The sequence below is a fragment of the Neocloeon triangulifer genome, unplaced genomic scaffold, assembly GCF_031216515.1.
Source record: "Neocloeon triangulifer isolate White Clay Creek 2 clone unplaced genomic scaffold, ASM3121651v1 ptg000012l, whole genome shotgun sequence".
Taxonomy (NCBI): domain Eukaryota; kingdom Metazoa; phylum Arthropoda; class Insecta; order Ephemeroptera; family Baetidae; genus Neocloeon; species Neocloeon triangulifer.
This window is the reverse complement of record NW_026775554.1, coordinates 5303273-5327826: the sequence shown is the minus strand read 5'-3', so window position 1 is coordinate 5327826 and position 24554 is coordinate 5303273. Positions and strand designations below refer to the sequence as shown.

At 36.3% G+C, this 24554-nt stretch overlaps 1 protein-coding gene across 2 annotated transcripts in view; it reads left to right on the top strand.

The window, feature by feature from the left end:
• LOC132197866 (uncharacterized) overlaps positions 1–24554 on the top strand; it is a 62534-nt gene that overhangs the window by 3601 nt on the left and 34379 nt on the right. The window contains exons 1-2 of one of the 2 annotated variants that reach the window (XM_059621454.1): positions 5432–5598; positions 23357–23659. In XM_059621454.1, coding sequence (XP_059477437.1) covers positions 23454–23659 — 206 coding nt within the window. In that variant the 5' untranslated portion in view covers positions 5432–5598; positions 23357–23453. Of the gene's footprint in view, positions 1–5431; positions 5599–23356; positions 23660–24554 lie in introns of those variants that run through there. The other variant, XM_059621455.1, reaches the window with a different exon arrangement.

The window sequence follows — 24554 nt, the reverse complement described above, 5'->3', positions numbered from 1 at the left end:
TTGAGCAATAAATAAGTCTCTATGTTTGTTTCACGATTTTTTTTATTGAAAATCTTGAAGACGTTGTACTTAAGGGGAATTTGTGGTTCTAATTGATATAGTGATGTCATTCATTGAATAATGCAGTGCAAAAAACAAAATTAAAAAAAAACTTTTTGTTCGAAACTTTATTTAAAAAAAATCCAATCCCAAAGTCAGCAAAGCGAAATCAAGGAACAAATTTTCAAATTAAAAAAAAAATCAAATTCAAAGTTTTTGATTAATACATGAATTTAAATTTCAGCGAGTTGAGATCTATCCTGATTCAAGCGGTTATATTTAAAATAAATTCCAATTTATTTCTGTTTTATAAGAAAGACAATGTTTCTTAAAATTTAAAATTGAATTTGGCATTTATGCTGTATTTATTTATTGTTTTGATTCTTCTCACCATGTTAATTCACATTGAAGTATGTATGTAATCAAACTATTCAAAGTTTGGCCTACACAAAGTTTTATCCGAATTCGGCTTAAGTTTTCAGCATGAAAAAAAAAGTTTCAGCAGTAAAAAGGAGCTTTTGACCATTAATTCCCTTTGATCCATCAAAGAAAAAGCAACCAGCAGGAAGTATTACGAATTTATATGCAATTGTAAATCAGCCCCGAATTCGACAAAAGCAAACATGCCCCCATATGCGAAAACGCGAGTAATTCCTCAAAGAGAACCCCTCTTTATACAAAACGACGATTTCGATCGTTTCGCGCAGTGGAAGATTAAAGAGACGAATTTCAGCAAAAGCTAGGCGTCGGCGGCACCAAAAAAAAGACGCACGTCGCTATTTTGGCCTCACGGTCGGCGCCTCGCTCTTTTTTACTTTTTTTTTATCCATTTTGATATCAGACCGACTGTGTGAGATGCGTCTGGCAGGCAGATGAAAAACTTCTTTTCCCGTGCTGTGCTGCTAAATAAACAAAATGCGCCTTATTTTATTTTCCCGTGGCGTGTTTTGCCTTTTCTCCATTGAATTCCTCCGCAGCTTGTGTGAGAGAGATTTTTCTTTTTAAGCAGCTTCGCTCCTTTATAAGGAAGTTTAAAGTCGGTTGCACTCACACACACACCCCTAAACGATCCTTTGATGGCGCGCGACGTGGTTTATGTGTCCTTTGAGCCCCTGAATGCCAGGAAACCTTTTTTAATAGAACCTCAGGCGCGCCAGAGTTTGTTATGGGAAAGTTGTTACTGGAAGGAGGCAGGAAAAGGAGCGCTCGTTTTGATACACATGGCCTCGCAGCTTTTATATTGTGTCCTATCTCTGAATAAAGGTCGAGGCCAAACCAACACATCTGGTCTGCACGCCTTGAGATGGTTTCTTTATAAAGCTAGAAATATACAGTGTCAACGACTTACTAAATAAGAAAAAAATTGATGCCGGGAAAATAAGTTAACATATAGTTCAGATTTAGTTCAAATTGGGTTAATGTTTTGGTTACACGATTTAAAAAAATAAAGTAAAAGAAATTTGAGTAATAATGTCATTCAGTTACATCACTTCAATAATAAATCTTAAAAGATGAAAATTTTAAAAATGAACTAAAAATTACAGATAAAGTTATCAAGAAAATATAATAATAATATTAAATAAAATTATTATGGCGGATCATAATAAATTTATAAGTGAAAAATAATTTTTTATACCTTAATCAAATTAAAATCCGTTTATCCATGTGGTTCATAAGGTTTTGAATTTTTTTCAAATTACAAGAAAACTTGATTTAATTTTGAGTTATTTACATACTTATTATATTATGTTTTCATCTAGTTAGAAAATAAATGTATGCGCTCTTTAATCAAATTTATCTCTCTGCGTCCCATGTGTGCAGAAATTCTCAGGTGAAAAATAAGGACATAAGCAGTGCATCTCGAGAGATGCATGTACTATAATATACACTTTCCCAGCAGCAGAATATATAGGAGGGCAGGTGGCAATTTATCACGCAACGTTGGCGTTTGGTGTAATTTATACTTATCTTTCTCGGCATGCCTCCGTTTTTCCCGCTCCATCCATTACGAAGAGACGGAAAATTCAATTTGGCTCTGCGGCTAATTTTTTCCAGCACCATCTCGCCAGCCGCTTTAATTTATTTTTCCATTTTTCAACCGGTTAGCCGAGGAATTCCTTCATTTTGCCTTTTGAGGGAATGTATAATGAATGTTTTGCGTCGAGATAACGTGCACTTTATGCGAATTCCCGCTCCAGTTCGCAGTGCACATTTAATATTTGCCGGAGCAATTTGCATGTGTTGTGTGTTGGCGCTGGTCATTAGATGAGAGCGCGATAAAGTGCAAGGTTGCGAATAAATACCTCGCTTATATTTACCAAGGATATGCAGGGTTTACAAGAGTTTTTCGAGCGAGATAAGCTCAAAATATATAATGCACTCTTTCCAAAAGGAAAAAAATGCACTTGAGATAAACAAACCAGAATGAGAGCGAGAGGAGAAGTGAGGCCCCATTTCGTAAACGCATCCACTTTAAAAGTTGAGGCTATTTCCACGCACTTCGTCATTTTTAAATTGTCTGAACAAGCAAAAGGGCTCTTTGCAAGAGAGAGCGAGAGATACTACGCGCAATTTTCTTTCATCATTTCACTCAAGATAAAGCACGAAATGCAGCTGATATCGACTTTTCTAAAGCTTCCTTTGTTCAGATTGTTTGCTTTTATTTCTTCAGGGAAAAAAACGCTATTCAATTGAATTAAATGAGATAGCATTATCTTTAATTAAAACATTCCTTACATGAAATTGTATGAAATATAACCTGTTAGTATTTTGTTTCTACTCTGGATAAAAAAAAAATTATTAAAACACTGCAATTTTGATATTTGTGTTTTCATATTATTAATCTTTTATTGATTAATTACTAGTTGTTAATCTAACAGTCTTAACTATATTTTATATAATTCAATTAATTTGAATAATGCAATTTTTTATTCTGTTTATCTTTTTACTTTGAACTAAATTTGTGTTTCTTGAAAATATTTTAATGGCAATAATATATAATAATATATTATATTGAACATCAAAAATTTAATTTATGTACAATCCAAATCAATGTCAGCAATTAAAACAATAATATTGAAATAAATCTAACACTAATTATTGTAAGTTTGTATCCGATTCGCACGCTTTCCTCGCTTTTCAGGTCCAAAATTAAAGACGATTTTCACCGTCTATTACACACAAACCGTATAGGCCGGTTGCGAGCGGGTTTTGCACAAAAAGTCCCAGCGCAATTCTAGTGCCATTAGCTCGCATGCATTCAAATGCAAATGCGCTTTGTGTGTGCCCCGTTTTCGGCGCTCGTCACGCTTTTAATTGTGCGATAAAAGGTGGCCGGCATTTACAATTTCCAGGCTCATACTACGAAGATAAATCTCTTTTTGCGTGAGTGGAATCAATCGATGACGTTGGAATTCTCCCAGTGCGCCAACTCCGCGGCGCTAGGCACGTTCGTGACGAACGCCGTCGCCGGATCCGAGAGTCGCGCGATCGAGCTAGGAAAGTGAAACTGGCGTGCAACGAACCAATGGCTCGGCTGGAATTCTATATAGGTGCACTTGAACTCCTTGAGCGTGATGGTAACATGATCGATGAATAATAATAACTTTCCATCTTATTCATTTTTTGTCTTGCCTTCGTCTAGAGGCTTCGAACTAATTCAGTTGAAATTCAACTCCTTCAATTTCAATTTATAAAATTTCAACAAAAACATTGATTTAAAATTAAATATTGTTATTTGAGTTGGTGATTATAGATAACATAACAAACGAAATTGGAAATCCATAAATATTACTTTTTTATCAGTCCAAACTTTTAAAGTGAATAAATTGCTTATTATTTTATAAAATATCTTAATAGAATATCATCGATTGCAATATTTTAAACCAAAAAGTTCCTTTAGGAATCCAAGCCACAAACTAAATTGAATTACTGAGTGAGTGAGGTGCTGGATTATTTGTAAGAATCGTAGGCTTAATTGCACTTCACACCGCCTCTTTGTTTGCAACTTTTCTCACGACTGCAGTTCTTGATACATATAATGCAATATTCAGCCGACAATGAATAAAAAATGCACCAGCCTCTTTGATTTTCTCACTAGAAAGTTAGCTCTAACACCAAGTCTCACAATCTTGTTTTCATTAATTTATCTTTTCTTATTTTCTCACATTAAATATACCTGTCTGCTCTTTTTTCATTCATCACCAAAATGTGCTCTTTATAATGCTCATGAAATATTATAGGCTTTAATCACTGACATAAAAAATTCAGATTAAATTATTTCTATAATAATTATTTCAATTTATTGCCAATCTATACCCACAAAGCTATTGTGATGTTTTACACAAGTTGACAAGCTTGCATTAAATTTTGCGAACACGCACTCACATGCCCAACAAGAGGGGTTCATTACCTCTCGAGAGTGCGAATAGCAATAAATGTGATTTATATTCCGCACACGACTGCAGAGAGCAACCGCCCAATTCCAAAGGCGCAATTTGCTAAAATTGTCCCGTCCCCTGCGTAGCTGAATGTCATACAGTGACTATAAAAGACTGAATTTGTTGCTGACAAAAACAAAACTCCCCATCAATTATTAAAGTGATCAGAAGTGGCATAAATTTTTATTACATTTTAGGGAGATGTATTTTTTACAAATTTTTTAATAACAATAACAAGTAATAAGTGATGTAACAAGAAACTTACAAATTTAAAAAAAAAAATTGTTTTTTACATTATTATTCATCTCGCGTGGCTTTAAGCCACTGGCTTATTTGGTTAGGGTCTTGAGCCTTTGAACTTTTTAAGGGGCTGAACAGAGAGGCCCGGTTGTATTTTGTCTCTCATCATTCGTATGCATCAACATTGTTTCATTCAACGGTCCTCGTCCGGTTTAGAATGAATAATTTAATATCATAACATTGAATGGACTTCCACTATTTTCATTTTAATTTTTGTTCAGGTTGGGAAAGAGACCAGGCACATTGAAAATATTTAATATTTTTTTTTCTATTTCTTTCTTTTTAAGATAAATTATGGTTAAATTCAAATCACCATGATGAATCAACCCTCGATCGTGAAATTCTACCACGTTTAATTTAATTTAATTAAGAAATTGTTGAAATTTATGCGTAGAAAAAAAAGATTCAAATTCAAAACTTGAAAAGAATTTTCTAGAATTCTGACTCATGCCAAATTTTTCGTTTTAATGATTCACACGTCCCTTTTTCTTCCTTTATTGCTTTATTTACCCAACATATATACAGTTGGAATATTCTCGCGGTTGAGCAGGCCTGTGGCGCGGTCGGGCGACGGTGTTTGTCGCGAACTGAATTTTGCAGCTGCGGATGCTCGCGCCGCTGTGCTCGCCGGTAGCTCTGCAGTTCTCAGTTGATTACGGACCGGCACGCAGTGCGGGCGACGCTCTCAGTGCCGATATCGCACAGGGCACTTGCAAACTCCCTCAACAGCCTGCCCTGACTGACTCCGTCTCGTGGTCGTGCACCAAAGCCGAGTGACACCGACACACGTGTGCGTCGCCGAGCAGCCGCAAACCCACCGGTAAGTGCGACCAAAGTTTCCCTTTCGCCGAAAAATTGCTTCGGAAAAGCTTCGTAGAAGTTCTAATACATAAGAGTTGGGGAGAAAAGCCGGCCGGGTACGATGTTGATGGGCACCCTCGGCAAAGGGTCGAGGGCCTTCCGCGCCACCCACACACTGTTGGTCTATTACGCAATAAGTGATGCACCAGAAAAAGCGAAAATTTTAGGAATTTGAATAGAAATAGATACAATTTAAAAGTTTTATTTTAACTCTGCTTATTTCTAGGGCCATTGCCCTTACTTGTATCGCGTGTGAGAAGACTTAGAGAGTCATGAGAAAACTATTATAATAAAGTTATGAAATGTTTACTTTAAAATTGGACAGTAAAAGTATTTTTTTTTTTCAAAAAAATTCAATTCCAGAAGAATCAATTTTGCTCAGAAATTTAATTACAATAATTGCAAAAAATTGAATTAAACTTTTTTCAAAACCTCCGTTATTGAAATTTTTAACTTTTCATAAATTTGGTTTTTAGGAATACTTTAAATTTAGAGTCAACTTATTGTTGTTTTTGGCCTTAAACTTCAGCCAGTTCAGATTAAATTCGTCCTCAGTGGCTCAACTCCCGAATGGTGGAGGTCGCTGGGGATTGACCTTTGACCTTGGTATGCACCCTTTCGAGTGCTCGCTTGCAATTCGGTGCCACCTTGCGGGCTTCCCTCGCGGTGTGTGTCGCGCGCTGCCTCTCGCTGGCTGTTGTGTTTACATCAGCTGCTAATAATGGCCCTGCCTTGTGTCACGGCCGTATATTTAGCACGGGGGCATAGAAAATCAAAGTGCTGGGTATTTTTAAACGGCAGCCAATCACGTGGACCGCGAGAGCAGGAAACTCGAAAAAATCCGTCTGCTCTTGCCCTCTCTATGCGTGAAAGAAAATTCCAATGAAAAAAATGGCATTCGCTTGATAATGAATGTGTAACGCGCCGCGCTGCACGCATATTCGTAAATGAATGCCAAGGCGATTCGCCGCCGAGATAACTGATGATGGGGCAACCAAGATACTTCGGTTAGATCTCTAGAGCTGGTTGAGCCGAGAAACAAATGAGCCGACGTTAAGATTATTTAGTGGGACGTCGGCGCCGTGTCGTGGCCAATACTGTGGACTCGCGGCTGCTGCCAGGGGGACTTTTTGCTGCATGAGGTCATCCATAGTTTCTGTAGCAGACACGGCTCCAAAGTTTCGGGGAGAATAAACAATCGGCACACAGACGATTCCCATTCAATTCTATTAGCCGCTGTGTGTCATAAGTCATAATTATATGAATATGACTTAATTAACAAAAATAATCAATCATTATTCAGAAAGAAAAGCAACCCCTTTAAATATACCTATTTATAAGACTCTTAATAGCATTTAAACAATGGTACAATTATTTTTTTTTTAATTTTCAATACAAAAATTATTTTTTAATTATTTGATATTGTTAATGGGCATTTTAAAAGTGGAAAAACGGTTTAAATGATATTGATCAAAAAATGAATCATAACTAAAATATTTTTTATAAATAAATTTAAAAAAAATTATGTTATGTAAAATTAATATGTTTATTATATTCTTTTTGTTAAAAGAATGGTTTTGGGGGGGGGGGTGGCGTAATAATAATATAAAATTACAAGTTATCTTGATGTGCAGCTAATTATCGGAGCACGTGCAGCCAAAGTTACATGATTGATCTCCTCGTTATGCCTCAAATCCATTTTCTTCTGCAGAGCTTTGCCCTGCCTCTCTGCTTGCTTTCATTTCTCTTCAAAAGAAGCACTTCGTCTTCTATTCACACTCGCCGGCTCGAGTTCACTCAACCAGGAATTATTGTTTTCATTGCACTGCAGCCAGAACAAAATCCTCCTGCATTACCATGGTTTATCTCTCTCCGCTGGCGATTTGGAGGTCAGATAATGCTTATTTTTTTTGTGAGAGGCGTTGGGCAAGTTGCTTTTTTTACCGCTTCCTTATCAGCAACGACATAAGCTGTCTGTTGCAAACTGCACCCAACAACAATGACGGTAATTTACAACTGATGAAAAGACGGATTTGCCAAAAGAAAAAACAAAAAAGTAATAAAATTATATGGTCGTCAGCAATTTTACTCTAATGTTTCAAAACTCTTTTTGTTGTAAAAAATTTTAATGTCTCATTAGTTCTATACAGCAACCACACATTGAAATTAAAACTTAAGATTATTATTTTAAAAATTAATGCTATTGAAATTCTAAAGAAAAAAACCTCTTAATGAAAAACATATTTTAACATGTTGCAATTTGACAAAATTCTTGTAACACTTTATTAAAATAGCTGACTTTTAAATTTAAACGGAGGTCTGCTTGTTAATTTTTTTTTTGCACTTGGTAAAGGCAATTAGAACAGAGACCGGTTGGTAGTAATTTTCACATGCAGAAGTGATTTTGTACTATTAGTTCATGAGTCGGATGCGTGTTCTTGTCTGTTGTTGGGTGCAATTATCAAAGTGATTCGACATTCTCGGCGCAAGCATGTTATTGACCTTCCATGTAGAGTGATTTCGCCATTTATAAATCGCAAATAAAGCTGCCAGTTCACGGAATGTGTCTAAAGCGAGCGGAGAAAATTGTTGTTTGTTTGTTCGTCAGACTGTGCATGTGTCGCTTTTTCACGTTCATTGCTCGCGCAAAGGCACACAGCAGTCACAAGTGAAATAGAATCTATCTCTATTACGGCACTTTTCATTTCTCCTTGAATGACTTCCTTTTTTACTGCTCTTGCGGTGGGGCTCCATGCGAATGGAATAAATAAAGAAAAATTGAATAACAAAAACAGGTAAATGGCACCAGAGAGGAGTTTTGTCACACGAAGAGTTGCTAGAAAAGTATATCAAGTGGTTTTGCGCTTCAGTTATTTCTGCGAATTTTTTTAGACGCACAAGTACAAATTTTGTGTGTGAACAAATTTTGTGAAATTTTGCAATTTATCAAACAAAACAAAACACATTTAATTTTTAATTAGCATATTATTATTACAAAGTTTTATAATTTTTAACATCTTTTAACTCTTTTACAAACAAAGAAATTCACACCTTTTAATCCAGAGAATTCAGATTTTCATGAAAGATAACTTTGTATTCTTAAGGTTGGCCAACTATTTGTAAAAGTAAAAAAAAAATTATGATCGTCGTTTCTCCTCCGAGATAAAGATTTCAAGGCTATGATTTTTATCTAAACTGGAGTTCTGGGAAGATTTTTTTTAAATATCAATTTGCAAGAAAACTTCCTCTGCGTTCGCAAATTTAGGGCACGACGAGCTGCCTCTTGGCTCAATCTAGTTAAGCCCGTGATTGAAACGCATAGATTTTCGTGACGTTACCCTTTGGCCCCACGACATCTGCTGCGGCGGCGGCGGGCAGACTGTTTTAATTACATGGCGCAGATTAGATGTTGGTGATGGTGTGATGCGGTTTATGATGTCACACACGAGCTGTGAGCCCATGTGCGCCACGCCATCAATTATATCGGGCACAAAAGCTCCGTTCATGCATTTTAGCACCAGGATTTGCTGAATTTCTGCTGACGATAAAATCAGTCGTGCCGCGCTGTGATGGTCTTTTTTACGGTCAGTTAGAAACAAGGAATGTTTAAAAACAGCTCGCTTGAATTTCCTCAACTAAATCTGTTTAGAAAAGTTCTGATTAATTCTGCAATCATTTTGGTAATTAATAGGAAAATCAAAAAATATTGAGCTTTTCTGAATTTCACATGAAAAATATGTAAATTAATCGTTTAATTTCTAGAAATAAAATTATTTATTCACTCTCCATGTATTATGGAAATTCACATATTGTCAAAAACTTTGAAAAAAACATTGACATTAAGAAAGGGAATAAAAAAATCTAAATCAGTTTCGCTAAATGTGTTTAGAAATTAATATTTTTGCAACTATTTTTATAGTTCTTCCAAAAATTTTCATTATTTGATGTCTATAAATCAAAATTTCTGAAAAGATTATAAAAAAAATTCCACGTTCTTCAACAACTTAATTTTACTTTAAATTAAAAGTTGATGCATTTGAGTGGATAATTTATATAATTGTAATTACACCGCATTAAACCTCTCATGAAAAGTCATACGCGAAATGAGAAGGATGTAACAAGTAACAAGCAATGCAATTTTCCTTCAGTACTAGCTGAGGCATGAACAGAAAAGGTACCGTACGGATGCGAAAGAGCCGGGCCGGAAGCAACGGGCCCATCTCGTGCGGAGCAAGGACCATTTTTTAACTCCTCTCTCGCGCACTCTTTTTTTCTCTCTTTTATTCGCGCAGAAAAATTTATCACTATGTGCAGCTGAGTCATAAAAGCAAATAACTCGGCGCCCAAGCGCCTATTTATTCTTGACGGTCTGGGCACGTCGCTCAGTGTACATAAAATTGAATTAGCGCGAGAGCGAAAGAAAAGAGACGTCATCCGAAGACGAAGGTGAATTTGATATTTATTCCGACTGGCCAGTGCCGCGATTCGAGATCGAGTTTCGTTTTCTCACTGTGACCCGTCGAGTGTGTCGTCTCAAAATGTAAGAGCGAGGCCCGATCAAATCCAAGTCGACAGCCAATAAAGTTCACTGCTCTGTCACTCGTCCACGCGCAATCCAATTATTGCTGGGTGGCGAATAATCTCAGGCAAGAGGATTAACTCGAAGTTATAGCCAAGAACAAACTGTTACAGGTCAAACTTTGATTTATTTGTGAAAATTTTTAAACAAAAAGTTCTGGAGTTTGATTCTGACAAAGTTTGAATTTTTTATCACTTTTTATTGTTTTATTTTCAAATATTCTAATTATTTGTAAGTTGAAGAGTCATATATTTAAAAATGATTTTTTGTTCTCTCTTTGTTTACATTCAATCAAGGTCAAAATAACGCCCACTTCTATAAGCCCTATGTTCGATTTTTTTCACCCGATATATCAAACAATGAAGATAATGCCATTTACTTGCAATTTATGTGCCTTTGTTTTTAATACATTTTATTAATGGCCCTTGCTCACTGAATTATACATTCTGCATTATTTTTTTTCTGCCGGGGGAATAAAACCCTCTTAAGAGAATCAGCGAAAGTGCATTACTATAGAAGCCTTGCTCTTTTTGTTCCGCCTCGAGCAGATCATGGAGCGCCAAGAGAGCCGTGGAATGCCATATTTGGCCGCAGTTACTTTATCCGCCGTCTGAATGAATCGTGCATAAATTTGCATGAAAAAGCGCATTTAACCAATATATGGCAGTAACGTACTGGCTTGTAGATGGATTGCGTGAAATTTTCCATCAATTACGATCGCTTCCTGTTTGAAATGACCAATAAGCACGCAATACATATGCCAAGACTGAAGCCAAGTCCCTCTATAGCTTGCCAGGATGGTGATCAGCGGCACTTGTGACATTTTGATATATTCGAAAACTCGTGAAATATAAATTAGGGTGCAGACATTTCATTACTGAACAGCACAAAATCATTTTAGGGGGAGAAGTATTTTAAAAAACATTCAAAAAAGGCAAAACATTTAGTTTGTTGATATATATTTTTTTGTTTCATTCAAAAAGTAAAATTTATTTATTTAAGAAATACTGCAGATAAAAACTTTAAAATGGATCAGGAGTTGGCACGACTGAGAAAAATTCAAAAGCCAAGAAACTACATTATAAGAAGAAAGAGCCAAATAAACGGAGAAAAAACTTTTTAAATCAATTATTGTGAGATTTGCTAAAATAATCGATTAATTTCTCCCCGAAGCCTCAAGAAATCAATTCATTTTCTTTGTAACAATAAAAATTCTTAACTTCCGCGTTTATTTCGGTGATCTTTTTTCATCAGAGTCGGCCTCTTTTTTGTGCTAATTTTGACTGGTCGGTTTGATTGATGTTCACGAAGGCACCGGCAGCGAGCCGAAAACGCTTCATGACGTTACATACCCCGTATAACTCGGGCTCAATACGTCCGTGCATGTATTAGATGATAAATATATGCACGTACATGCACACCTCGAACGAGCAGACAAGCAATTTACCTGCCGCTCGGCGGGGATTTGGCGCGGCAGCAGGCACGGTGCTCATAAATCAAAGCGCCCCGTGGACGCTGCAAAATCGATAAGTGCACACCGCAGAGTGTACCGAGAGAGAGTATGACTCTCAGCACGCACCCCAGCACATTATTTTTAGTGCAGTGGTACGCGAAAATAACGGCGCCCAACGTTTTGTTTGGTGCCTCGGCTCGGAAAAGCCGCTTTGGAATGCAAATGCTCTTGGCTTATTCTAGGGGAGGAAGCACGAGCTGGAGCCAACGCGGCGCCTCTCATTCTCTTTTGCAATTCCGTACATTTTAAGCAGCCCAAGGAAAAAGGGGTCTGTGTGTGCGATATTAAAATCCGTCGGCCATTATGCGAGAAGCTGCTGGAAATTCACAAAAGAACGGGTTTCGCGTTCAATATTATTGAATTGCAGCTGGCGGCTTTGATGACAGAGAGCAAACACGCAGTTGATGAGTTCTCCGAGTTAGACTTGCATAAATCGGAGACTTTGGCAGAGAAGAATTTTGGTAACGTCTCTCAATGTGCAGGAACTTCTTTCCATCTGGATACTGATTTTTCTTTCTGGAATCGGATTGTGAAATATTTTAACTCCAGTCTTTTTTAGTTTCTACACGTAGTTGAATTACATAGTTTTAAACTATATATTTTTATTATTTTTTTTTGTAATTTGTATGTTTTGAGGTGGTTAATGTTCAGTTTTCAAGTATTCGTAAAAATTATTACTCACAATAAAGAAGAACTAATGGCAATATTGAAACGTTTAGCATGAATGAGATATTTTTTAGTTTTATAAGAATAAAATTTGCAAATTAGAAGGTTCGTTAGTTATTTGATTAAAAAAAAAAACACTGACTGAGCAGGAAACAACCGGACAAATAAATTTCAAAAGTCTCACAGTTTTAAAAGAAACCCCATCGGATTTATTCAAAAAGTTGTTCAGAATTTTTGGAGTAATTTATTCGCTGACGAAATTCAAATTTAAAAACTTTCCCCTTCCTGTGCCTCATTCTCTCCAAGTTTCTCCAGGGCAAATAAAAAGTGAAATGAGTGAGTTTTCACTGCGGAAAATTATTCTCATTTAGAGTTCTCTCTACCATTCTGATGAGTATTTCTGCACCGTGAGCTCTAAGGACGAAATCAGCAGTTGAATGGGGGTGATTAATAATTAGTGCCAAGCGGCGCGAGCGTGCTCTGATTGAATAATATTAAATTTCTATTGTTTGCCTCCATCTGCAGTCAGAGAGGATCACTCCCTGGAGCTGAATCGATAAAATTGCTCCATCGCGAATTCATTATATATACTCGGTATCAATTTTCCACCATTAACATCCATATCAGATTCGGTAAAGTGTACATAGAACTATTAAAAGGGACCATTAAAAGTTTGAGCCGGCAAAATTGAGCCATTGGCCTTGGTCCCGAGAGTTCTCCGCACGCAATGATCACCATACCGTAGAGGGTCGTGTACACAATACCTGCATTAAGATCATGATAAGTGCACTTGGTCTTCTTAATACATTTGGCCCGGAGAATGTGTGTCGTGTTGAAAGGCCAGCCAGAACAGATAGGGAAAACGGAAAAGAGGCGCCATCACGCAATGGAGTCGATATTCATTACTTTCAGCCCCGGAGATGACGCATCAAAGCCTAATATTGATTCAAAGCGGCTCTCCCTTTATTAACCGTGCACGGGTTTATCAAAATGTAAATTGAAAAAGATTGTTTTTATATATCAGAACATGCTCTCTGCGGTCGGATACAAATAATTATTACAAGACTCATTCCATTGAAATGCAGTGTGTGGGAATGTGATGCAATAAAACGCGTAAGGAGACACCGCAGACTAAACAAGAAATTGAACTAACCCCTGGGAAAGAAAACTAAGCTCATCGGAAATATTTTTCTCTCTGTTTTAATACGTCACTGATTCGTGGGCCACTGTCGGTTTCCGTACAACGCAATAAAAACAAGACGAGCTGCACGATATCTAACTGGAAAATGATTGGGCCTCTGCACGGTATATGCAGAAAGTTTTTATACATCGCTTTTCCGAGTAAAGTAGTGCGCCTTTACTGTTGTTAAAATTAACCTTTCGTGATAGGCAAAAATGTTAAAGATTCGTTTTTTTATTGCGTTTTTGTAGAGTTTCACTTTCTGAGAGGGAATAAATCTAGAAGCATCTAACTAAAAAGGCTCAAGGCAGACTTTAGTGGGGTTGGAAGGCGCATTAATTCGCAGACGGAGAAATGTCGCTGGGAAACGTGACAGCAGTTCGGAGCGAAAAACAACAAACAACCCAAAAAGGAATTAATCCTATATGGAGAGAGGCCTCGAAGGGCGATCAACAGAAAAATAAAAGAGGAACAGAAGGGGAATTAATTTCGTTGTAATTCTACACAAAAATAAGGCTTAACAAGTTAATTTCTATTCTCAAGACCATAAATCTTCCTAAAGAAAGACTGGAAAGAATGTAAAAATAAGAAATTCCTTTAAATTTTATCCTGGATTCAATTATTTTTTAATTTTTTGAAGGTGATCATTAAAAAGAATTTGGTAAAGACACAAAAATTAAAAAAAAAAAATATATATATAATTTTCTTTTCACTCCTTTTATTTATTCTTCTCTCAATCCTACCTTGTTTTCCCTCTCTGCTTTTGATATCTTTTCCAATAACGCGTCCAGAAATCCAAACCCTTTTAGCCCCGTCAAGTTCTAGTTATTTCCAAGTGCTCCATCAAGTTGAAGAGACTATGTACTGGGGAGAGCGCAAGCCATCAAGTGTTGGGGAGCTCCAGAAAGAACGATGAGAATTGAGTCACATGACGTGTGTGAGCACCAACTAAAAGCAATCAACTCGCATACCAAAGAGCAATCAAAATAATAATAACAAACTGAGCAAATGACGGCGTCTCTAGACAAATTTATTTTATTATTCAAAATCTATGTTGGATTAAACAAAGTGGGTACTTGCTTCGCCGTTTCTCCTTCTCTGGGAGGCTGGTTGGGCCCAGGCAAATTGGATTAGGGAGATGCCGGTTGACGATTCGGGCCCGGAAATTGACTCCGAAGTCAATTCCAGACGGTATTACATGGAAGCAAATCAGACTGCTGGTTAATTAATGAGACGGAGCGCTATTTTGGTGTCTCTATTGAATGAACGAAAGTTTTTTAATTAGGACTAAGTGATGGAAATACGATTGGAACAAACTAGCTTTCCATAATCCTTCAGTAGTACTAAATTCCTATTTTAATTTTTTTATTTAAAAAAAAAAATACTTTTTTGAAGTTTTATTTTTAAAATAAATAATTAAATTGATTTGGGTCGGTTAATGAGATTTTTTTCAACAAATTAAATCAAAATATTTAAAGAATATTCAAATGACAAAAGAATTGCTGAAACTTCAAAGCTGGCACAGATCTTTGCTTGTAAAATAATTATTTTATAGCTCAATTTTGCATTTCTATGACGAATCAGTTTTTCTTAGCTTTCTTTATTTAATTCATTAATTTCATTTGGAGAATTAAGTCATTTGTTTTTTTGTAGCTTGAAATTATTTTTACAGCCTTTGTTCCCAAGCCGCGTCCTCTCTTTTGTTTGCAGTTTATTTAGTCGAGCCAAGCTTAATTTTTATGGCACCAATTGCACGTCCAGCTTTATCAGATTGTTTGGTCTGTGGCTCTTGTAATTGCATTTCTTCCCAAGCGGCCAATAAATCCCTGAAACAATTTTGCCTGTTTATATTCTGGCGTGGGTGTTTTTATATCTGTTCAATTCATCTTCCTCCTGGCCAGAAGAGAGGGACCTCATCAGCAATTCCTCCTCCAAAATAAGCTTTAACTAAACTCTCGAAACCTTCCCTTTTGTTCCATGTCCTTCGCACCCCCGTGTGTTTAACAACAATTTGATAAACCAGCAGCTCTCTACTTTCGTGTGCGGCGCATTTACTTTGCGGGGAGAGATTAAAAATAGAACACGTTCACTCTTCTTGAGAGTGTGTCTCACCACCCTTAGCAGCCGACGTCCGCCGCTTTTTACTTTTTATGGACGCACGCCACTTCTTCTTCTTCTGTTTTCGTATATAAGTTCCCTGCATTTGATGTCGGTGAGCCCAAAAGACTCTACGGTCCTTTTGAAATAATGAAATCTGATGGAGCAGATTTTGGGCAACCCCCGAATTGACACGCTCCCTCCGGCTGCGTGGCTGAATTATTGAACAACCCTTGCGAGGGGCGTCGAGACATTAATATAACTCTCGCAGACGACTCATCCAAAATTTATTGAGCTTGAGATGAACCGGCGAGAGTTTGGCAAATAAACTTCTCAGGATGACAGAGGTGTAATGAAACTGAATTGGAAATTAGCGCTCCGGGGGGAACGGTTGGATAGATGAGAAATTTGAGAGCGCAAAAGGAATAGGGTATTTCAATAAAAATGTTGTTGGAGTGTGTTTTTTTTTAACAAAGAAACAACAATTAAATCAATGGGAACCAAATTATAAAATAATAGAGAATTAATCATTTTCAATAAATGGAAGAAAATTATTAATTATGTTATTTTTTATTAATATTACTTTTTTAAATATTTTTGTTCATCGTGTCACATTATTGTATTTTTTTTTTTTACATTTCACTATAACTTTTAAATTTTCTCCATCAAAATGCAATTATTTTATCAATCATCAAAATATATTTAAAAAATTCGAACTAATTCTAAATAAAAGTTATTATCCCCTTTTTTCTTCAAGCTTTCTAATTAAATTTAATAAAAAAAACTTATTATCGTTAGTTGAAATTTGTATCAACCCTAAATTAACTCAATATAGTTCTCTGCCTTTTGTATATATTTTGCTGGCAACAATCTCATTTTTAATTTCCATATTCCATTCATCTGCCTGCTTGTATAACTCCCAGTTGAATAAACCCTGCTGCACATGTAATGTTTTATTTCAGCCAAAACAAGTAGCCCTCTCTGGTGTATGGCAGTTGCTGGTGCTTGATCGATATAATACAAAACACTTCTCGCAGAGCTGAAAAGTCGCAGTTCAAAAGCCTTTGATGCTTTTTCATTATATTAAATCGTCCGATCGATCTGCAGCATTGCCAAATAGACTTCTGTTTTCCCCGAGAGTATAAATGAAACAAAAAAATAATAAATGCCAATTGCCACCGCCAGAGCAATATCAAGTTGCCCTGTACGTCAATAAAAATGATATCGAGTTGCAAAAGAGAGTCTTGTGGAAAGAAATAAGTGAAATAAAAAGATTTTCCTCGCGGCATTCAAATGATATGCTAATGAGATGCTTCCCGTGGCTCTCAGTTTGGAAACATCCACAACTGCTTTTTTTATTTATAAAATTCAGGGTCTGGTTGATTTTTCCATACTGCTGAAAAACAAGCGATGAAAGAAAATAAGAAAAAACAGGCTAAAAAAAAATTTAAAAGGATTGAATTATTTTTGTGATTATAATTCAATGTAATTAAGAATAATCGATAAATTTTCGGCGATTTCAAAGGCTTCTGAGAAGCGGATAAAGTCAATTAATTTAAACAGAGTAATTTGAAACCTGCTGCCCAAAGATTAATTTAAGCTAGGAAGCAGCAGGGAGCATCTCGTTGTTTAATGAATTGATTGGCTAGTTTCGACGTCTCTGTCGCTTTTTCTCTTCGCAACCCCTGTCTGTGGAGTCATGGCAATGCAATTTACGATTCGAGGTCACATGCACGAAAAATATACAAGGAGCCATCTGCGTTCTCGGCTCCCCCGGCGGAGCATGCGGTTGCATACCCAGGAGGGATCGACATTGTGACTCATTCTTTCGCCATTCCCCTTGATGCCGCGGCCATCAATCAGCAACACTGAAGCGAGCAAGCACTGCTCACCTACTTTAGCGGCTGGGACACCCCTCTGATCGCGAATCTGCGTCAGTCACATTTATTGCATGGGGTTGGAAAATATACGAAGGGGCTCAACCAGAAAACCCTTGAGGTATATTGCCGGAAAAGAAAAGGGCCAAATTGGAAAAATCTGTCAGAAATTCATATATACTTGTAAAATAGGGGTTTTTTTGTATAGGGGTGGATTTTTGTTAATAGAAAGCTATTAAAGTCACTCCCCCTAATAAAACTGCGTTTTTCACTTTTAAATTTACGACTCGAGGAAGTTATTAGTCTAGTTCGTGCGCGTCTGGCAAGTGTGCGATAATTTTACAACAGAAATTGAAGGTCGTTGCCTCTTTCTCAGACAGCTTGTATCAAGTTGGTAAACAAAACAGCAACCCTTGCATTAATGAAATACACTCGTGCGGCTATAAAAATTAATGGCCTCGTCGCTTCTCGTAATGCGTATATTGCCTCAATTATGTGGCGCGATAACGTTCCTATGTTCTCTGCTTTAATTCGGCGCTCCAGCATCAAGAAATTAAGGCTCAAAGGAAAATTGAGATTGGCATCTAATCTATTTGAATGGCGTGGGCTTTTTAAGTTGCTGCACACTAAAATTAAACTTTATTCCACCTCAAAAGAAGAGAGAAATAGAGTGTCCTGTAATAGTGCTTGATAAGAGGCAGTTTGTGTTAGTTCATTTCTCGGAAGCAGCAGGAAGCAGTGAGCTTTAAATTCTAATTTTACTTTGATAAATTTAACTTGAGCTAAATTTTTAATTCTTGTTTTCACATAAAAAAGTTTAATATGTGGTTCATTTTATCAGAAAAATATTAAAAAGCTCAAATTCTTGAGAGACATTAATTCTCTTGTAATTTGCATAAATTTTCAATTACGGAGTTGATAGCATCGCTTATCGAACCAACACATGGGAAAGCCCGCGCCTGTTTTGGCGATGCCTGAAACACGATGACTGTCCAAATAGGGCGCCCCTTCGGTTTGCAGAGGAAGTGTCGTCCTTCCTAATGGCGTGCAAATGTCAAGGGACGCCCCCTAAACACCCATCCACGGCTGGCGGGACGAGCAAGAAGTATATATGCACGCGTGTGTTTCGCGTACATATTTGTTCGCATGCGACGAGCAAGTCCATGTTGTTCAAGGATATAAGTTTATATTGCCGTCAAAATAAACGGCGGCCGTGCGATGTCAGAAATGAGTTTTCCGGGGGTGAATTTAATTAAGCGGCCGCGTTTTATTGCCCGATAGCATCGTGTGTGGCACTTTGCCGCATTAAGGACGCAGCATACAAGAGACTGCAGTAAAATTCGATTTATAATGTACAAGATAAGGCATAAAAGGCGTAGGGGTATAAGTTTGATATTACATAAAAGAAATTATAATTTAATCCATTTAATCAAAGAAATATTTGTGATCCAACGCAATATTTTGAGGAAACGTGAGTCTCAACCATCACAAGACTAATTCTAAGTTTTTGTAAAAATGTAAATTTTTACAACTGAAGCATTTGAAAGTCAATGTAAATAACGTGGTAAATCATTGACAAAAAGGAAGAAATTTAAGAACCATCTTTTTTTTTTTAAAATGTGTATATGCTGTATCGGCCTAAAAAACAATTACAAAATTTTCAAAAAAGTTTAAGGTTAAATTTGAAAAAATTTTACTGAGACCCTGAATGGTAGCTGAAAATTCACCTCCTGAATCGATATCTGTGATTCAAGAGGGGTCGAAATTTACCGACTCATCCTTACACCTGAACTAAAAGCAGGACGATATAGTATAAGAACTGTGCAATCTTTTTGCAACCATCATTGCCAACACTAAATTTACAAGGCAAGTAAAAAATGGCACATAAACAATCTTTTTGCGTTCAGTACAGTTGCGAGTAAAATTGAGGTCACTTTTTAAGCAGAGAAGTAGTTAATCAGGAATTTAAACATTGATTTATCAATTTTCATCTTGCAAATTTAAAAATTTGGTTACTTTATATCTTTGTGATTTTTATTTTTATAACTTTTTTATTTTCCTATTTCCCATTGCAAAAATTAACATTTTTGTCCATTACATACGCTAGAGGAGTGAAGCCAATTTGCAAAAATTCTAAAGACAGTTAAATCGAAAGCAATTTAACCTTGGTGAGCAGCATGAGTCACTTTTTGTCGCCCAACAGCCAAGCCCATGATTCTATTCTATTATTCCATGCCGTCTCATTCCATGTGATATCTCGGCTATTTCCCTTTTCCACTCCGTTGACACGCACGTCTTTTGCACGTCCCTGGACGTGACAATTTTCGCAAAACGCCGTCCGTGACCTTTGCTGGAGAACTTTTTGTCCCTCCTCTAAATTTTTTGAGGCAGCTGGCGTGCAGGAATTAAAGGGCCCTAATTTATGCAGCCGTCGACGGTTTTAATCCATTAAGTCGGTTTTCAATTTGGCTCATTGCTGGATGACGCGCGCGGCCGAGAGCCAAGAGAACTTGTCGGAATTGCGTTAATAATGGACCTCGCCAGCGCCCAAATATTTTACGGTGGCCGCGGCTATTAAATTATTTTCTGCCCTCGCGCAAGTTTTAAGTGGTGGATTGCTTGGCCGATTCTATTAAAATGTTTTACTGCGTTCCTCGCAGCTTTTTCGCGTCCGGAATGTGGCTTTAATAGATTAAGTAGTGCGAGCAATGCTATGTACTTTCAGACTGGAATTTTGTTTGTTTTTAAATAGAGGAGGCAAGAAGTTGGTGTTGAAAAAACAATACACATGGCTTTGGAACTTTTAGACACAAACTCAAATACAACTCTAAAGGGAGCGCTCTAATGATTAGAATTACAATGTAGAATATGGTTCAAAGTAGATTGAAATAAGAAAATGTCATAATAATTCAGATATCACCAGAAACTTTCATCCTAATTCCACAGTTTCTGAAACTTTTATAAGATTTTTATTTTTATTTTGTCAAAAAAGATAAAATTTGTTAAGCCTTTGGAAATATCTATAAGTTCAATTCAATTCAGATAAAGTTAAAGAATTCAAATATTAAAGGGTTTAAACATTGTTTAAAGTTTAAAACAATTATTATTAAGAAATATTTTTGTATGCAATAAAAAATTAAATGATAATTTCATTACATGTTTTAAAAGTGTATTTTAACAGACTTAATAGGAATTAAAAATTCAATTATGTTATTTATCATAAATAAATAGCAATACTTATGTTATTGATTATATTTTTCTATTTTAAAATTTCTTATCATTTCCAATCATTTTTAAATGTTCCTTAAAAGTTGATATATTTTATAATTACAATTTATTTCCAAAAATATTTTAATCTTCACAATTTACTTATATTGGTAAAATTACTGACAACTTCAGCGAAAATATTTAAAAAAAAAATATCTTTCAAGCACAATACTTGAGCAATCTCTCACTTGGACAACATCCAATATTCCACTTTTCTCTCTTTTTGCATATTCACCACAGACACCAGAGTAAAAAGAATGATGCAAACGTCAAGAGTAAAATAACATGTTGGCTGCTCTCGCTTTTACATTCGTTGTTGTTATCCAACTAGCCCTTTTTATGCATTAAATAAAACCACCCATAGTTTCCAGGAAATTCGCTTGACAGCCGCAAAATGGATTGCTTTTATTTCACTCTAATCCTTCGAGTTCACGTTTCACTTGGCAAGCGCACCACGTGGATGGCATTTTTATTTCTTCGATTGTGCACGAGGGAGCAAACAAAAATCTGTGCTCCCTTTTAATTATGCACGCATAACGAGAGTTTCGCGTGCTCGAGTTCGGAGAGACGCGCCCCGGATTTTCATACACCTGCACTGCACTCGAGGGAGGAGCTTGTATGCTTTTTTTACTTTGTTTGTTTGCTTTTTAGCTCGCGAACAACGCACGTGACGTTTTTCAGCAAGTGGTGCTGATGATGTCATGTGTGTTCTGTTTTGTGGCGCAATACTTGTACAAAAGATTTTTTAGCTTTTACAGTGTCTAGTTACCCTATAACTCAACTCGGTCGATGTAATACAACTTGCACCGCGGCTATGTTTTCCTCCATATGCTCCAAGCTGGTTGGAAAAGTGAAAAAAGTGTTATTGTGCTTTGAATTTTTTATTTTCTATTACGACGCGTGGTCGCTTGCGAATAAGTTTTACGACTGCTCGTTATTTTCGCCTCTTGCGAGGGAAAAATATGGATAAATGGCTTCGGTTGCATTTCCCCTGAGAGAGAAAGGAGGCATGTAACTGCTTTTTATTTACTTGCAAAAGTGAGATTTGCATGCAAAGCGAATGCCAATCAATGTTAATCTTTTCATTCAAAATAAAATGCCAGTATTTTTTAATAATAACACAGAAATATGTATTAAAAAATATTGAAAATTTTGCAGCTCAAAATTAATTGTAAAAATAAAGTAATCTTCAAACCCTCAACAAATAAAAGCAGTGTCTTTAAAAAGGTTTTATGTAGCTGGAATTTTTTTCTTCTTTTTTCTTTTTTATCTCTTAGTACAACTTCCCTGTTTTTATTGTAAGGAATGAGTCTTTTCAACAACAAAAACAGGTTAAAACTGCTTATTTATATTTAAAATAAGAAACAGGTGGTATAATTTGGCAAGCTTTACAAAATTACCTTGCATTCGGGACAGGTCACCACACAGAGAGCACTTTACTTTTTTTAAAGAGAACACTTGGCAAGTGCTGTGTGAGAGGCGAAATGATGCCATCGTCCTCTATGTATATGTATAAATTTCCGCTCGGTTGAAAACGCCAAAGAACTCAATAAGTAAATGGTGTCGGCCGAAGCAGGCAGATGAAAAGCATATTAAATTTGCAAATCGCCGTTTTACGATCGGGGTGGTCCATTGTATTGCGCGCCGATCGAAAATTACGACCGCTTTGTAGGTCACCTGTTTATCTTGCGGAGAGATAATTCCATTTGTATATAAATGTGATTTCAGCCGAGAGATGTAAATTGGCCGTGGGTGGGGTCGTTGTATGGCGATGCATGATGTCAGCGTGGAATTACATCAGCAACACACCGGCGTAATGCATTTTTTGCCCCGCGATCATTAATTAGCGAGCAGGGGAAACCGGCTTTTCTCACACAGTGGCAGCTCGAAGAGCAAACCAAACAATTAATTAGGCGCACAGTCACGTCTTGTTTTTATTGCAACTCTTTTCTTCCGCCATTCTCTTTGACTTGCATGAGAGGATGATTCATTTATGCTATAACAATTTATACAGTAACTGTTTTGTTGTTATAGATAACAACAATTGAATTAACATCTAAAAAACGTCAACCAGATTGGAATTAAACCAATGCCTTTTTCAATTTGATTTGGAGCTCATATTTTTGATCACAAATATATGTATTTTTATGATACACAATATTTATGTAGCTTGTTGCTGGGGAAAAAAATAGATTTATAAATTTAATAATTTTTTCACCTGTAAAAAATAGATCAGTTAAAATAATATTTAAAATCTTATTTTTTGTTTAAATAATAAAATAATATTATAACAAAATAATAACTCATGTTAAATTATTAGTAATTTTATGTAACAAACGGTTTAATTAATTTTGCATACAAATCCAGAATCCAATTAATAAATAAGATAAATAATAAATCAATGGGATATACCTTTTTTAATGAAAAAATTTATTGCATTTGTCTAATTTATCGAAATGATTTGATTGATTTATCCAAAATAAACCTATTAAAGTATTATAGAAAAATGTATTATGGTGTTTTTTTGTTTGTTGTCAGGTTGCCGGGTCGAGGGCAGGTGCAGCAAGTGTTTCGCCCTTGTGAGGGCCGCGTAGCGATGACGTGAGTGGTCGACCGGCAGTGCCCAACATCAGCCATGCTGTCCTACATGCTGCCCGGCGACGACAAGCCCCTCGGCTTGCCGCCTCCACACCCCAACTCGCTGCCGGGCGACCTCACCCCGGCCACCAGCGAGGAAAAGCCGTCCCCGCCGGAGAGCAGCGTCTCCACGGCCAGTTCGCTCGACAAACCGCGTGCCAAGTTCGCTGGAATCAACGGAACCAAACATGCAGGGCTCAAACGGTCAGTCATTTTTTATTTTTTTTCTATAAATAAAACGATAATTAACTTTGAACTTCAAAGTTACGTTACATAGGACAGTAAACAACAATCGAAATTCCAGGAAAAATTAATAATTTAGAATGATTTAGAAGAACTTTCATAAAGAACCTTAAAAGAGTGTCTAAAAATTAAGTAAATTTAAGTAACTCTTTATATTTTTATGCTTGGAAATTTTCAAAAACTGATCATGAAAAATAAAACAATAACCATGCCGTCTAATTGTAAGTAAGTCTATTTTAGCACGAAGCAGCTTTAAACTGGCAATTATTAAGTGGCATAATTAAGCAAAGTCATAGTTTAAAATAAGCAAAGTTTAATTTATTATATAATTTTTTTTTATATTGCTTAAAATTTAAATTAAAAAAAACTCTGTTATAAAAATAATTAATAATTTGATGATTTGAAAAAAAAAAAACAGCTACAATTTTTAAAATATAAAAAACCTTCATTGTCAACCTTTATGTCCTTTATAAAAAAAATAATAAAAATATGATTTTTTTATGAACTTTTTTCATCGTTTTAATCGTCATTGTTTTTCTTTTACAAATTTTTGGGTGTTTAAATCGTCACGGTCGTACAATTACATTACAGTCACAATCGACGGCATTTTCATGGATTTTGAATCCGAGCCGAAAGCCATCCGTCCAAAACCAAAGTTCTGCTCCAACAATCACCCTCTCTCTTGTTTCCATTTTCAAAAGGTGTCGAATTTCAGGCGCGGGACATATCGAAATTGATGCCCTTTGTTCCCACAGCCCTTTCTTTCTTTCTTTTGCCGTGTATAATTCTTTGTCTGGCTCCCGAGGGGCCGGGTTGATATTTGCGCCGCGCTATATTTCCTCTAAATTGGCTTTTA